General features: G+C 37.3%; 4 protein-coding genes across 4 annotated transcripts; 1 reads left to right on the top strand and 3 right to left on the bottom strand.

The window, feature by feature from the left end:
* Positions 1 to 239: 239 nt before the first annotated feature.
* On the bottom strand, positions 240 to 1,355 carry LOC122839456 (trace amine-associated receptor 13c-like). The gene is made up of 2 exons (XM_044131026.1): positions 1,183 to 1,355; positions 240 to 1,050 (listed from the first exon to the last, which is right to left on the bottom strand). The coding sequence occupies exons 1-2, from the start codon at positions 1,353 to 1,355 to the stop codon at positions 240 to 242; spliced, it is 984 nt and encodes a 327-aa protein (XP_043986961.1).
* A 4,516-nt stretch (positions 1,356 to 5,871) lies between these two features.
* Positions 5,872 to 6,942, bottom strand: LOC122839455 (trace amine-associated receptor 13c-like). The gene is made up of 2 exons (XM_044131025.1): positions 6,773 to 6,942; positions 5,872 to 6,670 (listed from the first exon to the last, which is right to left on the bottom strand). Exons 1-2 carry the CDS (start codon positions 6,940 to 6,942, stop codon positions 5,872 to 5,874), a joined length of 969 nt encoding a protein of 322 aa, XP_043986960.1.
* A 5,256-nt stretch (positions 6,943 to 12,198) lies between these two features.
* Positions 12,199 to 13,269, bottom strand: LOC122839454 (trace amine-associated receptor 13c-like). The gene is made up of 2 exons (XM_044131024.1): positions 13,100 to 13,269; positions 12,199 to 12,997 (listed from the first exon to the last, which is right to left on the bottom strand). Exons 1-2 carry the CDS (start codon positions 13,267 to 13,269, stop codon positions 12,199 to 12,201), a joined length of 969 nt encoding a protein of 322 aa, XP_043986959.1.
* Positions 13,270 to 15,973: 2,704 nt separating this feature from the next.
* LOC122839453 (trace amine-associated receptor 13c-like) lies at positions 15,974 to 17,076 on the top strand. Its single transcript, XM_044131023.1, has 2 exons — positions 15,974 to 16,146; positions 16,266 to 17,076. Exons 1-2 carry the CDS (start codon positions 15,974 to 15,976, stop codon positions 17,074 to 17,076), a joined length of 984 nt encoding a protein of 327 aa, XP_043986958.1.
* Positions 17,077 to 17,778: the final 702 nt, after the last annotated feature.

Here is a 17,778-nt window from a genome sequence, read left to right as displayed (position 1 = left end):
TCTCATATGTTTTAGGATTCATAGATGTTTTTGTAAATTTATATATTATTATATCTGTAACAGGATTTGTTGCACAATGTAATTGATGCCGTTGCCACAAAGGACATGGACAATCCTGACACATCTGTGACAAGACCAGAACAGTTTCAAAACTAATCATGTAAATTCTCTTCAAGGATTTTTTTTTTATATCCACAGATTCTTGGACAATTTAAAAAGTTTGGTTACTTAAATTGTCTTTACATCATGATGATGTTACGCGACTCTGGCTTCAATATTTGCAATGTAAGAATCAGTTTAATTGATTTCCTAAACCAGGGATAAAACAGGGCGTAGATCAGAGGGTTCAGGGTGGAATTAAAATAAAACAGAAGGAAAGCCACGGATGAAGCACTGACTGCTGCATCTTCTGCAATCAGTGAAACACAGAAATATGGGCAGGTGCACATTAGAAACACAACTACAACAACCCCAAGTGTTATGGCTGCCTTCATTTCAGATTTTTTAGCTGTGATTTTCACTGATCCCTGGACTGAGACCGCTGCAACGTGAGACTGCATGGCTCGAGCCTGAGACACAACCACTACAAACACTCTCACATACAGAATAATGATCACAGTGACAGGACAAATAAAGGATGACAAAAGGTCAAAAATTCCCCCAATATAATCTAAAAAAACTAGACATTCTCCAGAACAGGATTTATATCTGCCTGGGTGTTGCAGATTGTCCCTCAACAGAACACAATGATAAAGAATGGAACACATCCAAAACACTGAAACACACATCTTGGCTCGTTCAGTGGTGACTTTGCTGAAGTAGTGTAGGGGGTAACAGATGGCCACATAACGATCAATGGATATGAGCACCATGGTTCCTATTGAGGAAGTAGTGATAATATAATCCAAAATAAAGTAAATGGCACACATGATGTCTCCAAGATACCAGCAGCCATCTATCAGCACTATCTGGAATGAAATGAGGAATCCCACCAGGCAGTCTGACACAGCCAGAGAGAGCAGCAGGATGTTGGTGGGGCTGTGGAGCCTCCTGCAGAAATGAGAAAACAACACACTCATTATCTAATGCAGCTATGATTGTAATGTCAACAAATAAGGTCAGAGTGACACAGCCACAATCTATTGTTTGAAACAGATTTTGAAATGTAAAACATTAAATTACTTGAAGTGATATATAGAGATGATGACCAGCAGGTTAGAAAATACAGTAAGTAGAGAGATGGAAGACAATATTAAGTGAAAAACCAAGGATACAGAGGGAGACAGCATAGTCTTTCTGCAGGATGTATTGAGCAGTTGGGGAAAGCAAAGTTCAGCTTCATCAACAATTTTCATAACTAGACAGAGAATGAGACAAGAAGCTGCTCAGTTTGCTTTAAGCCTGAATCACTTTGACAAACAACTGTCTTATATACTCAGCTCTCTATCCTCTGTCTGTTTGGAGGTGAGGCATGTTGTGTAGACACACTCCCTCAGGCATTGTTGTTCACCACATTACAGAACTCCTGTGATAAACCAATAGTAATAATAATTTAAATAGTTGTAGTAGTATTTTGTGTAGTTATTTGTATTTATTTAAAGTCTATCTCTAGAAAACCAATAATTTTTATCTCATGCAGAATTGCTGGATCAAACACAGCAGCTGTTGATGTTAATTCAACATATGGAAGTTAGATCAACATAGACTGAACGGCGTCATTTCCTCCACTGCCACTGCTACAACTACAGACAAACTACAAATCTAAAGCAGCACTGGCAAGGACACAGGAATGAGTAAACAGTAAACAACTGTCCATCAACACGTCAGTAAAGTGTTATTCTAATCTGGCCCCTTGGTTTAGTAACAAATATTCTAACACATTACTATTAACAATCCAATAATCAGATTAAAGTTATGCATCCACGTAGCATAATGACTGTCGTTCCAAGGCTGAACACTCACTTTAACATTTGCCTCACAACTAGCAAGCTAAATACTCTGGTAGCACACACAAGCTACCAGACTCTGATATATTTAGAGCCACATAAAGACAGTCACAAAGACGGCCTTCTATCACCTGAAGAACATTTCCAGGATCAAAGGACTAATGTCTCAGCCAGATCTAGAGAAACTCATCCATGCGTTTATCTTCAGACGTATTGATTATTGTAACAGCGTCTTCACAGGTCTGTCCAACAAATCAATCAAACAGCTGCAGCTGATCCAGAATGCTGCTGCTCGCGTTCTCACTAAAACCAGGAAGATAGAGCACATAACACCAGTTTTAAAGTCCCTCCACTGGCTCCCTGTAGCTCAAAGAATAGACTTTAAAATACTGTTAGTTTATAAATCACTGAATTGTTTAGCACCACAATACATTAAAGATCTGCTGCTGTTGTATCAACCTTCCAGAACTCTCAGGTCTTCTGGTTCTGGTTCTGGTCTTCACCCCCAGAACCAGAACCAAACGAGGAGAAGCGGCATTTAGCATCTATGCACCAAAAATCTGGAACAAACTTCCAGAAAACTGTAAAACAGCTGAAACACTGACTTCCTTTAAATCTCAACTAAAAACCCACTTGTTTAGAGTTTTATTTGAAACGTAATCAATTGCAAATTTATTGACGGAATCTGACTTGATATTGTTTTTATTGTTGAATCTATGTTGCATTGTATTTTTGTGTTTGATTTGATGTAAAGCACTTTGAAATGCCTTGCTGCTGAAATGTGCTATACAAATAAAGTTTGATGTGATTTTGATTTATTGATGAAAAGACATTTGATTATTGGTCAAAAGGCATTAATATAAGTTGACTGGCAAATGAGCAGGTTCTGCCTCTTTCTAAAATTTAAGTAAAAAACTGCTCATAAAATAGGACTCAGTAGTTTTAAACTCAATACAGCAGTTTGACCATTCATCCATCCATTTTCTATACACCCTTTGTCCCTAATGGGGTCAGGAGGGTTGTTGGTGTCTATCCCCAGCTAACGTTCCGGGCGAGAGGTGGGGTCACCCTGGACAGGTTGCCAGTCTGTCACAGGGCAACACAGAGACATACAGGACACACAACCATTCACACACACACTCACACTTAGGGAGAATTTAGAGAGACCAATTAACCTGACAGTCATGTTTTTGGACAGTGGGAGGAAGCCGGAGAACCTGGAGAGAACCCACCATGCACAGGGAGAACATGCAAACTCCATGCAGAAAGACCCCAGGCCGGGAATCGAACCCAGGACCTTATTACTGCAAGACAACAGCTCTACCAACTGCGCAGCCCCTGTGCAGTTTGACCAACAAAAATAAAATCTACAAAACAAGTTTTGTTGTTCTTCAACAACTCTCTACAACAGTGCAAAAGTTTAAAATAAATAAAAAATATACTTTTCACATCTAACAGACTCTTTAGCTCCTCACTGACAACTCAGTCTCACTTTCCAGCCCTGCATTCAGTAACTTACCAAACATGAACCATGAAAAACACTGAGGCAAAAAAGCTAACTGGTTTTTTCCCTGTCATTTTCAGCCAGAAACATTTAACTACCGATATGTGTTATTGTCTCTGCCTCCCTCTCACTCTCTGCAGCCTCATGATGCTGCATGGATTCATGTATATACAACAGACAGTACAGTAATCTACAGGATCAGAATGTGAATTAACTAAATATAAAGAAGTATGTTTTTATTATACAGAATGAGAATTTAAACAACTTTTCAGATGTATAAATTATTATACATCTCAACTCTATTTAACAATTTCTGATAGCAAAAATTTTAACTCGTTTATTTTTAAACCTCTCCTGAAGCTCTTTTCTTTTCATGTCTCCTAACCATTATCCTTATAGTGTGGAAATAATGGAAAAAAAAAAGAGATATTGAAAGAAATCAACCTGACATCAGTCCTCACCTGCTCTCCTTTCTGGTTCTATTATAATTAAAAGAATTTTACATCTTCACACCCTGAAACTCCACGTGGCTCTCCTATGCCTTCTCATGATAAAATACTTTAGTTTATTTAAAAATTAAAACTAGTTAATACATATTTCCATAAACTAAATGATAACCTCACCAGAGCTTTTTCACATTTCTTCAACATTATTCTAGCACTGCCAATCTCCTGAATATAATATAATATAATATAATATAATATAATATAATATAATATAATATAATATAATATAATATAATATAATATAATATAATATAATATAATATAATATAATATAATATAATATAATATAATATAATATAATATAATATAATATAATATAATATAATATAATATAATACACGTTAAGTGCTCTAGTATGATCAGGTGTTGTGTAGACATTGCTCACTTTAAATAATAAAAAGGCTCATTTTGCTGCTGTTTCAGGCTCATTCTGATAAAATACAACAATGTGGCTAGAGTAGCTAACCTTTAGACCAGTGCTTCTCAATTCCAGTCCTCAGGCCCCCCTGCTCTGCATGTTTTAGATGTGGCTCTATTCCAGAACAGGTGATTCTAATCATTGCATGATCATCAAGTGCTGCAGAACCCTGTTAATCACCCATAGATTCAATCCAGGTGTGTGACAGGAGGGAAAAACCTAAAACATGCAGAGCAGGGGGGCCTGAGGACCGGAAATGAGAAGCACTGCTTTAGACAAAGTTAGAAGTAAACGTTTGGACATGTGATATCAGTGTTTTGGATATGAATGAATATTATGATTTGTGCCTCAAACAAGAGCTACTGCAGAGATTGACTTCTTGAGATCAGCTGGTCGATTGTGATCAACTGGTTAGGCGCTCCAGCTGTACACACGTTTAAAATGTTCACATGTAAATATGAGTTTTGCCGATGGCATAGTTCATCCCATGTCCAGGAGTGAGTGGAAAAGCTTTCTTTGGTATAAGAGCAGTCAAGCAGTTTTTGCATCTGGCATTTTGAATGATGAATCTTTTGAAGCAAGCTAGAGAAAAGCTGATCAAACAAATTAGAAAAAAAACAAAACAACTTTTGCCAAGAAACCAGGTCTTACATTACCACTGCAAAGTGATACAACACTAACCGACATGAGGATTTAAAAATCTTAGGAACAAATTCTGCTGTATTATTATTATGTATTTCTTTTTTTAATGTTTTTTTCTTATTACATTTCAACAGTGATATTGTTAACTGCTAATAAAGTTCAAAACAATCTGTGACCATAACATTTACAATGTGGTCAACTACAACTAGCCATAATAGACACTTTAACTAGTCGACAATTTATTAACAGACCTTTCTGGTGGATGAACACTTGGAGGCAGATACAGTATTTGTGCATATAAAACTGCAGAGTCAGTCAGCATTACATTCAACCAACATGCCATGTGTGGGTTTTTGTCAGCTGGTGAAGCTGATCTGTACTGAAAAGGACCTTAACACTCTTTCAACATTCATCACATCACACACACCTCAGTTGTTTCCCTAAAAACCTGCTGCTTACATGAGAAAACTGATTCGTCAACATTTCAGTTCAAAACTGCATTTGATCACATCTGCTTTACCAGTGACCTTGAATCAAATTTGTTCAAGTTCATGAATAAGTTTATTTCTTATATCTCCATCTTATTTTGAAACGCCTCGATCTAGTGAAGACGGGTTTTGTGGGAGTGGTTTGGATATATTGGGATTTGGATATTGACTTTTATTTTTGTAGAGTTCAGGTCATATTGTTCTGAAATTGGTTAATCTATGTTTAGTTAATTGGTAAAAGACAATGGAAGCACACACTTTTATTAAACTAATTTTTTTATTGGGCCTTTAGTAGGAAATATCAATACGAGGAAGAGTTCCTCTGTTTCTGCATCTTTGTACATTCAAATCTGTATATCACTGTGCTTCAAACCACATTAGTGTTGGAGGAACCAGTTTTCAGGATCTGCAGTGTAAGAATCAGTTTAACTGATTTCCTAAACCAGGGATAAAACAGGGCGTAGATCAGAGGGTTCAGGGTGGAATTAAAATAAAACAGGAGGAAGATTACAGATGAAGCACTGACCCCAGCATCCTCAGCTATGAGTGTGACACAGAAATATGGGAAGGTGCATATTAGAAACACAACTACGACAACACCAAGGACAACAGCTGCCTTGATTTCAGATTTCTTAGCTGTGACGCTCACAGAAACCGCTGCAACGTGAGACTGCATGGCTCGAGCCTGAGACACAACCACTACAAACACTCTCACATACAGAATAATGATCACAGTGACAGGACCGACGAAGGACAGCAGGAGGTCAAGAATTCCTCCAACATAATCAACACTGACTACACATTCTCCAGAACAGGAGATGTATCTGCCTGGTTTTTGCAGGTTACTTCTCAGCACGAAGCTCTGAAACAAAAGAGAAGAAATCCAACAAATGACAGCACAAATTTTTGCTCTCTCTGCTGTTACTTTACTGGAGTAATGCAGTGGGTGACAGATGGCCACATAACGGTCAACAGAAATAAGCACCATGGTTCCTATTGAGGCGGATGTAATAACATAGTCTGAAACAAAGTAGAGGGCACACATGATGTCTCCAAGATACCAGCAGCCATCGGCCAGCTCTATCTGGAATGAAATGAGGAATCCCACCAGGCAGTCTGAGACAGCCAGAGAGAGCAGCAGGATGTTGGTGGGGCTGTGGAGCCTCCTGCAGAAATGAGAAAACAACACATGTACATTAGTGACGTCTGAAATTTAAAGATAAATCTGTTATCTATTAATATTTAAACAGTTCTGTTTTTTTAATTACTTAAAGTGGCAGACAGAAATGATGACCAGTAAGTTAAAAATCACAGTAAAAAGAGCGATCAAGGATAGTGCAACATAAATAAGAATGGACAGAGAGGGAGGATGTGTGGCCTTCAAGCAGGATGAGTTGAGATGTGGATAACACAGTTCATTTTCTTCAACAGTTAGCATTTTCCAAAAATACAAAGAGAGATGAGAAGCTGCTGAACTCTGCCAGCTTTCTAACAGAAACTGATTTAAGTGTCTCTGGTTCTGCAGTGATATGGAGGCTGGACCTGAATATTTGGTCTTTACCCAGTGGGAGGGGTTATCAAATGTCAATTAAGAAAACAATTCTGAGTTCAAGTTTTCATAGCATTTAATTCACAGCATTTTATATTGTCTTTTTCAGTCTGTAGTCTTGCAAGACCCCCTTTTAAAGGTCAAAGGACAAGATCTCAAGAAAGATTGATAACAGGAATTGAAGTTAAACTGAATATTTCAAAAAGTTAAAAGCTTGCAAGTAAACATTTGGCTTTGTGAAACAGTTGATTGAGATGTTATTTAATGTTTTTTTCTCAGGACTCGAGCAGACATATCTAATCACATCCTCACACTCTCAATCTTGTACTGAGAGTTGATTGTGTCCCTTTTCTTTTTCTAACCAAGTACATGAACCCTCAGAGGAAATTTTATTCTAGTAGATCTTTATCAAACAACGTTGTTAACCTTTTAGGAATCTGTTCCATTTTTAGTTTCCTTGAAATTACAGAGTAAAAAGACGTTCTTGTGCTTTTTAGCAGTGCTTCATTTTGTGTTGAATGCTTTAATAAACAAAGCCTTTCACACAAATCTCAAACCTATTCCATTCTGTCACATAGAATAGATTTGATTACATATTTTCCCAACAGACTGACAGTGTAATGGCAGTTACACTTAAAATTCTCAAGTCTGGCTCCTTGGATGCAAACTTACTGTAAATCTAAATAATGTATATTACTTTGTTAAAGTATAATTAATCATTTTGACACATATGACCTTCATCTTCAATGTATTTTAATGTAATGAACATAATAGTGCTGACATATGAAGTGACAGTGAAGGTTTTGGTGACAGGACTGAATCTTTCTACCACTTTTCTTGTTACATTAACCACTGAAATCACTTTTCACAAGATCTACATTTAATATGCAAGCATCCATTCACCCAGATCATTATTGATGATTCCATTTTATTTCTGATCCTTCATTTTGGTTCAGAAAATATTTAGACATTTACTCAAGTGGCTCTTTCATTAATATTGCCCACCATTGCCACAAGCTGTCATATACTGCTAGTTGAGCGCAGATGCTTATGTGTGTGTGTTATGAAGAACGGATCCATATTGTGTTTTCCTCACTTCTCTCTCTCTCATTATAGTGCAGTTAAAATTAAAAAAGTCTGTGTTGTTATTATTTGACATATCATTTTAGGCATACAAGTTATCAATTAATGAGTTGATCTAAAGTTGATTCAGCTTTAGATCAGCTTCATCAACAATTTTCATAACTAGACAGAGAATGAGTCAAGAAGCTGCTCAGTTTGCTTTAAGCCTGAATCACTTTGACAAACAACTGTCTTATATACTCAGCTCTCTATTCTCTGTTGATGTGAAGGTGGGGCATAATAAATATTCATGCTCCTGTTCTGTAGCTTTTATTAAAATAATAGTATCTGTAACTTATTTTATGCTATACAAACTACTGCATAATATGTGTACTGATTCTAATTTGTTATAAATTTGATGCAGCGTGGGGAAAAATATATCTAACCTACCAGTGTTCTGAGTGTAAAACCTGTAACACATTTTATGATAAAATTAGATGCTTTTTTATGAGAATTTCACTGATTCTCTAGATGGCTTACAATAAAGAGATCCTGAATGAAGATGCCAAGAGCACCTTTTTTATATGAAACTCAATTGGTGTCAATATTTTGTGCCGCTGTCATTTAAAGATATGATATGTTTACAGACGGCATCAAAGGTCAAACAGACGCCCACATTTATAAAATCCAAATAAAAAAATTCAATCAGCTGTTCTGTTTATACAAATATTCTGTTTGTACAAATGCTAAAATTAGCATCTGTACTGGTTTTGTTTTGAAGATATTAACAAGAGGTTCCAGAGGTCAGAGGTGTACCAGCCCTCCCACATTTATCCAGACCAAGCTGAATTGATGTCAATCAATTGTGCTCCAAATTTGAGCTGGTTTGTGCTTCAAGTTTTTGTTTTGCTTCTATCTCTGAAAATCTTGTCATCTGTCAGCAGCAAGTCACTGAGAGTGGCCAGAGGGGTTGGCAATTTTTAAACAACTACTTTGTTCAAACCCCAGGAGTCAATGTAGGAATAGGACCCCCATCCTTCGTTTTAAAGAAGAAACCAGAAACCTTTGGGGACCATCATAAAAACTTGTTACAGAGCCTTGGTATTCAGCTCTTTCATGGTTGCATTTTTCTTGGGGATAGAAAGAACAGATAGGGGATGTGAGTACATGGATGAGGCCAGCTTCTGATGGAGTCTCCCCTCTCTGTACAGTAAAACCTTTACTGGTCAACTTAGACCCATCTTCACTCACATCATTAAGAAATCTCTCAAACTTTGAAAAGTTTCCACCTTCTTAAACTGCTCCAGCATCATCCTAGATTCCAAGAAAAACCCATCACAGGATTAAATGGCAACAGATTGACTGCGCTGACATCAGTGGTCATGAAAACCTTTTAGCACCTGGTGCTGAAGCATCTAAAGGACATCACAGGCCCCTTGAAGTTTGCATACTGGTGGTGAGACAGGTTGGCATAGGATGCAGTTCACCTGGGTCTACTCTTCATCCTGCACCACCTTAATCATCCAGGGACATATGCCAGGATCCTGTTTGTGAATTTCATCTGTGCCTTCAACACTATCAACCTCCACCAGACATCCTCCACTCGAAGCTCATCCAGCTCACATTGTAAGCCTCCAACTGACATTAGATCACCAAAATCCTCACTCAGTGGCAGCAGCAGTTGAGGCTGGGAAGCATCTAATCCAGCTCAAGAACAATCAACATTACTGGCCTCCAGGGGTGGGTTCTGTCCTCTCTCCTATTCTGCCTGTATACAAATGACTACATATCAATGGACAACACCATGTATGCTCTGGACCATTTCTGGTTCCTAGAAACTACATTTTCTTGTGACCTGAGATTGTCCTCACACACTGACTCCATCCAAAAGAAGGCTCAGCAGAGATTACAACTCCTGCTTCCACAAATAGTTTAACCTTCCACAGAAGATGCTGGTAATCTTCTACACTGCCATATTACAGTCTGTCCCATCTTAATCCATTTCTGTGCAGCTTGGCTCATCTACAAAACAGGACAGGTACCAACTGTTGCAACAAACAAATAGGTCTTTGGAGAGGATAATCAGGGCTGACCTTCTGTCTATTCATGACCTCTGTAGGTTGAGGAGCAGCAAAAGGGCAATTAACATTGATCCAACATTTGCTGGCCAAAGGTTATTTAGACTCACAACCTCATGTCGGCTCTACAGAGCTCTAATGGCAAAAACTAGATGACATACAGATTCTATATCCAGACCGTCTCTGTGATGAACACAGTTTATACCTCATATGTTTGGACTATAATAAAAAAGGCTCACACTGTTGTAAATATTAATGTTGACTCTTTCTTACTAAGTGCTTTTTGTTTATGTTGTAATTTAAGTTTTGTGACTGTACCTTGATTATGATTGATTAAATTATGAAATTCCTTGTTTGTACCCACAAACTTACAGAATAAAATTCTGATTCTGATAAATTGACATATATCATTCTGTTCAGCAAAATGATGAACTCTAACATCTCTTACTGACAACATGTTTACAGTCCAGTGTAATTATTTTTCTTACATTTCTAATGCGCCTGTGAATAGAAATTGACATGTTAAAATCCCAGCCTAAAACACATGTAAAATTATTTATGTGTGTTTGTAAATGTCATTTATGTGTTGTGAAAGTATGCATATGTTTGTGAATTAAAATGGAACTGTACATAAACACATTTTATATCAGTGGATATTACTGCAATACCTAAATGTATTACACCAACAGAAAATAAACATAATGTTTGGTCTATTGGTTGGATGTAACAATTTATTGGACATATGGACAAAGATTTTAAGACAAAACAGAGTTTGTGTTATTCAAAGAAATTTTCTCTCTAATACCTTGTTCTACTTTTAGTTTCTGTGTCACCAATTTAAAGATTGAAATAAATTTTACAAGATTTATGACAAGATTCAGTGTGAAGTATAACATCGATCGTGATCAACTAGTTAGGCACTCCAGCTGTACACACGTTTAAAATGTTCACATGTAAATATGAGTTTTGCCGATGGCATAATTCAGCCCATGTCCAGGAGTGAGTGGAAAAGCTTTCTTTGGTATAAGAGCAGTCAAGCAGTTTTTGCATCTGGCATTTTTAATGATGAATCTTTTGAAGCAAGCTAGAGAAAAGCTGATCAAACAAATTAGAAAAAAAACAAAACAACTTTTGCCAAGAAACCAGGTCTTACATTACCACTGCAAAGTGATACAACACTAACTGACATGAGGATTTAAAAATCTTAGGCACAAATTCTGCTGTATTATTATTATGTATTTCTATTTTTAATGTTTTTTTTTTCTTTTTACATTTCACCGATGATTCTGTTAACTGCTAATAAAGTTCAAAACAATCTGTGACCATAACATTTACAATGTGGTCAACTACAACTAGCCATAATAGACACTTTAACTAGTTGACAATTTATTAACAGACCTTTCTGGTGGATGAACACTTGGAGGCAGATACAGTATTTGTGCATATAAAACTGCAGAGTCAGTCAGCATTACATTCAACCAACATGCCATGTGTGGGTTTTTGTCAGCTGGTGAAGCTGATCTGTACTGAAAAGGACCTTAACACTCTTTCAACATTCATCACATCTCACACACACTTCAGTTGTTTCCCTAAAAACCTGCTGCTTACATGAGAAAACTGATTCGTCAACATTTCAGTTCAAAACTGCATTTGATCACATCTGCTTTACCAGTGACCTTGAATCAAATTTGTTCAAGTTCATGAATAAGTTTATTTCTTATATCTCCATCTTATTTTGAAACGCCTCGATCTGGTGAAGACGGGTTTTGTGGGAGTGGTTTGGATATATTGTTATTTGGATATTGACTTTTATTTTTGTAGATTTCAGGTCATATTGTTCTGAAATTGGTTAATCTATGTTCAGTTAATTGGTAAAAGACAATGGAAGCACACACTTTTATTAAACTAATTTTTTTTATTGGGCCTTTAGTAGGAAATATCAATACGAGGAAGAGTTCCTCTGTTTCTGCATCTTTGTACATTCAAATCTGTATCTCACTGTGCTTCAAACCACATTAGTGTTGGAGGAACCAGTTTTCAGGATCTGCAGTGTAAGAATCAGTTTAACTGATTTCCTAAACCAGGGATAAAACAGGGCGTAGATCAGAGGGTTCAGGGTGGAATTAAAATAAAACAGGAGGAAGATTACAGATGAAGCACTGACCCCAGCATCCTCAGCGATGAGTGTGACACAGTAATATGGGAAGGTGCATATTAGAAACACAACTACGACAACACCAAGGATAAGAGCTGCCTTGATTTCAGATTTCTTAGCTGTGACGCTCACAGAAACCGCTGCAACGTGAGACTGCATGGCTTGAGCCTGAGACACAACCACTACAAACACTCTCACATACAGAATAATGATCACAGTGACAGGACCGACGAAGGACAGCAGGAGGTCAAGAATTCCTCCAACATAATCAACACTGACTACACATTCTCCAGAACAGGAGTTGTATCTGCCTGGTTTTTGCAGGTTACTTCTCAGCACGAAGCTGTGAAACAAAAGAGAAGAAATCCAACAAATGACAGCACAAATTTTTGCTCTCTCTGCTGTTACTTTACTGGAGTAATGCAGTGGGTGACAGATGGCCACATAACGGTCAACAGAAATAAGCACCATGGTTCCCACTGAGGCGGATGTAATAACATAGTCTGAAACAAAGTAGAGGGCACACATGATGTCTCCAAGATACCAGCAGCCATCGGCCAGCTCTATCTGGAATGAAATGAGGAATCCCACCAGGCAGTCTGACACAGCCAGAGAGAGCAGCAGGATGTTGGTGGGGCTGTGGAGCCTCCTGCAGAAATGAGAAAACAACACATGTACATTAGTGACGTCTGAAATTTAAAGATAAATCTGTTATCTATTAATATTTAAACAGTTCTGTTTTTTTAATTACTTAAAGTGGCAGACAGAAATGATGACCAGTAAGTTAAAAATCACAGTAAAAAGAGCGATCAAGGATAGTGCAACATAAATAAGAATGGACAGAGAGGGAGGATGTGTGGCCTTCAAGCAGGATGAGTTGAGATGTGGATAACACAGTTCATTTTCTTCAACAGTTAGCATTTTCCAAAAATACAAAGAGAGATGAGAAGCTGCTGAACTCTGCCAGCTTTCTAACAGAAACTGATTTAAGTGTCTCTGGTTCTGCAGTGATATGGAGGCTGGACCTGAATATTTGGTCTTTACCCAGTGGGAGGGGTTATCAAATGTCAATTAAGAAAACAATTCTGAGTTCAAGTTTTCATAGCATTTAATTCACAGCATTTTATATTGTCTTTTTCAGTCTGTAGTCTTGCAAGACCCCCTTTTAAAGGTCAAAGGACAAGATCTCAAGAAAGATTGATAACTGAATTTTTCAAAAAGTTAAAAGCTTGGAAGTAAACATTTGGCTTTGTGAAACAGTTGATTGAGATGTTATTTAATGTTTTTTTCTCAGGACTCGAGCAGACATATCTAATCACATCCTCACACTCTCAATCTTGTACTGAGAGTTGATTGTGTCCCTTTTCTTTTTCTAACCAAGTACATGAACCCTCAGAGGAAATTTTATTCTAGTAGATCTTTATCAAACAACGTTGTTAACCTTTTAGGAATCTGTTCCATTTTTAGTTTCCTTGAAATTACAGAGTAAAAAGACGTTCTTGTGCTTTTTAGCAGTGCTTCATTTTGTATTGAACGCTTTAATAAACAAAGCCTTTCATACAAATCTCAAACCTATTCCATTCTGTCACATAGAATAGATTTGATTGCATATTTTCCCAACAGACTGACAGTGTAATGGCAGTTCTAGGGTTTCTAAAAGTAGAATGAGACAGGTTATTTAATTATCAAGTTCCTCTGTGAGGTAGACACCCTTAAACTATTAAAGGGGAAGTCTCATTCAAAATCCACTTTCTGCATCTTTTTTTCTTTTAAGGTTTTGTTGGCACTAGTGGCCTACATTTGAAAATAATATTTTTTTTTTTTTTGTGTATTTTGAGTGTCTAGAAGTGAAGTAAATGTCTATTTTTTCCCCAGTGGTATCTTTACATTCTTTTTGTCATGACTATGTTCATCATGTCATGACTATGTTGTCTTTGGTTGGGTGAACAAAATCCTGCCTCAGATCAGTAGTTTTTATTGATGCCACACTGCTGGCAGATGTTTACTTTACTATGAAGCAGAAAGCTGACAATGTTGTTTCTCCCTAAGTCCAGTGGGTGGCGCAGATTGCTACAATCAATAGCAGCCACACAGACACATCTGCTAGAAGAAAACAAACGCACCCAGTACAGCACTTTTATTCTATTGGTTGCCCGGTGACTGCGCCAAAATGCAGTTCTATGTTTCTTAAGCGAGCAGAGAGTCTGAGCAGAAACTAAGTGTGAGCGCGAGGAGAAGTTTTGAGTAGAAGAGTTACCGGTACATGTTTAGAAAAGAAAGACATGAAATCCTGCTTCCAAAATGAAAATGTAAGCAAAAGTATTAAAAGTTTTCTGAACAAAATACATGAAATCCTGCTTTCAGACTGAAAATGTGCTCTTGGATTATGTCAAAAATTCCCCCATAGTCATTGTGCCTTTTAAAATAAGAAATAGAAGGCAAACTTACAAAGGAACAAAACTGGGAATGAACAGGGAGATGATTGGGGAAGGAGTGTAATGGAAGACAAAGGAAGGAGTCAGTGGTGAGTAATGAGTTCAGTTGGATCAATGTTCTTCAGCCCTGGTCCTCCAGGCACATTCTCCTGCTTCAGCACACATGATTTCAAATGAGGGCTGATTAACAAGGTTTTGTTGAATTGCAATCATCTGAATGGGCTGTGTTCAGAACACAACAGAAACAACAAATAAAATTAATTATGAAGTCTCTGTGAACAAAATTATCTTTCAAAAGGGATCGTTGAGACCAGAACACCAGACTGAAGACTTTTCTGATTTAGTTTTTGGTAAAAAGAGAGAGAAACGAGAAAATGATAAATGAAGCACATGAAAATTATTGAGTTTCTTTTAATTTATCATGCGATTAATTGATTTATTGTTTATTGTGACAGGTGATGCCAAAAACTCACAGACAGAAATTAAGAGGGAATAGAGGGAATAATTTACTATTTGAATCAGCCCTGGTCCTCCAAGACTTAACCTCCCACTGACCCATGGACGGTGGAATGGACCGTCCATGGGTCAGTGTGAACTTTTACTAATTTGTTTCACTTTCTTTGTGAATTAAAAATTTCACAAATTAGGTCTTTGCTAATTGCCTTATTTATTATATATATATATATATATATATATATATATATATATATATATATATATATATATATATATATATATATATATATATATATATATATATATATATATTTCATATTTAAAAAAAAAAAACCTTAACATGTTCAATATATTTTTTTATCACTTCATGAATGACTGCATGTGTACAGTCACAAACATGTCAGCTCCAGTTGTAAATGAACGTCTTCAAAGTCTTGTAGTGTTAGTTGATGCAGTGAGAAGTTTCTACAGGTTAGAGAGATTGACTGAAATAAATCCTTCCAGAGGTGAACTCACTTACTGTGAGCTCATTTTTAAATGAACAAATTCAAGACTAGATCAGCTCCCAATAACAGCAGCACTGGAGCCATCTGCTGGAGAACCGTCCTGTCTGTGTGGTGATAAGACCCCATGGGTCTGCTCAGCAGGCTCACCCTCCACGCCGGCACTTCAGAGGATGATAAAGACTGAGCGTCAGCCAGACGCTGAGCAGACCTTTCCTCCTGTCTGTGATCATGGGAAGCCTCGAGGAGGCTGAACTCTGCTTCCCACAACTCCTCAACTCCTCCTGCAGGAAGATCATGCTTCCTCATTCAACCTCAGTGCTCATGTACTGCTTACTATCCTGTGTGTCTTGGCTCACTGTGACCCTTAACCTGCTGGTCATCATCTCTATCTCCCACTTTAAGTAATTATTTATTTGAACAATATAGAAAGTTGCGAGAGGTGGTGGCTCTTTTGAAAAGTTTTTCTTTGCTGAATAACATTTCTTCTTTGAATATTGATAATGTTGTTGTTCTCCTCCAGGCAGCTCCACACGCCCACCAACATCCTCCTCCTCTCCTTGGCTGTCTCAGATTTCTTGGTGGGTTTCCTCATAGTTTTTCAGCTCCTTCTCATTGATGGCTGCTGGTATCTTGGTGACTTCATGTGTGTTCTGTATTACATCATTGATTACGTTATTACATCTGCATCAGTAGAGAACATGGTACTCATATCAGTGGACTGCTATGTAGCTGTTTGTAACCCTTTCCAGTATCCCACCACAGTCACACATAAAAGGGTTTGTGTGTGTATTTCGGTGTGTTGGATGTTTTCTGCCATCTGTGTCTTTATAGTTTTTAAAGAAAATCTGGGACAGCCAGGCAGGTTTAATTCATGCATTGGAGAGTGCGTGGTTGGATTTGATGAAACTGGTGGAATAATAGACATCTTGTTTTTCTTCATCGGTCCTGTCACCATCATCGTCATTCTGTATGTGAGAGTGTTTGTGGTGGCCGTGTCTCAGGCTCGGGCCATGCGCTCTCATGTTGCAGCTGTCTCCCTCCAGGGTTCAGTCAGAGGTAACTTTAAGAGATCTGAACTCAAATCGGCCAGAACACTTGGGGTTGTTGCAGCTGCATTTTTGATATGCATATGTCCATACTTTTTTCTCTCAGTTACTGGTGGGGAGACCCAGTTTAGTGCTTCATCCTTTGCTTTTTTTTTGTTTTATCTTAACTCCTGTTTAAACCCATTGATCTATGTCTTATTTTTTCCCTGGTTTAGAAAAACTATTAAACTAATTTTCACCCTGCAGATACTGAAGGCCGGATCCTCTCAGGCCAACATCATGTAGAGAGTGAGGAAACAGACTTACAATCTGGACACGTTCTGAACTCTCGATGCATTTCTCTGCTGTTCATTGTCAACTCCATTTCTTTGTTTTGATATTCCAGATTCAATGTATGATTAATTTATGAATTATTCATCTCCAAATAACCACAATTTGACCATACATTTTCATTTTAATTTCTTCAGTGAGTCGTCAAACTTGAATTTTTTTTTTCCTCCGTATATTTTAACCATCACAGTCATTGCAGGACCTCTTTTCCTTTACCTCTAATTAATCTATCCTGGATTTGTTGTGCAGATATCAATTTATCTCTGGGTCAAATGGAATCCATATGAGCCATATATGAATACAGAAATAGAGTATAAATGATATTTCATGACTGTCATTGATAAAAACAGAACTCTAATGTAATTTAAGTTAGTGGATTGGCTCATTTGGGTGAAACGTTCTTTGCTTTACTATTTATAAACAAGGTGGAAGCATACTTATTGTGTGGTTTTAACGATGTACAGACATGCTTTATGCTTAAAGTGATTTGCGATCAGTTGAACATGTTGACATATATATGTTGTAATTTTCCTACTGTCAAGAAAATTGCTGTTTGTGTCACGTAAAATCTCATAATTACTTCACAAATATTATATTTTACACCCAATGAGGTCACCATTTTTTCACCTGTGCAATGCATGCTGGGTTTGGTCCTTT

The sequence above is a fragment of the Gambusia affinis genome, linkage group LG11 (assembly GCF_019740435.1).
Source record: "Gambusia affinis linkage group LG11, SWU_Gaff_1.0, whole genome shotgun sequence".
NCBI lineage: Eukaryota > Metazoa > Chordata > Actinopteri > Cyprinodontiformes > Poeciliidae > Gambusia > Gambusia affinis.
The sequence above is the reverse complement of the archived record's forward strand: the minus strand, read 5'-3'. Positions and strand labels throughout refer to the sequence as shown.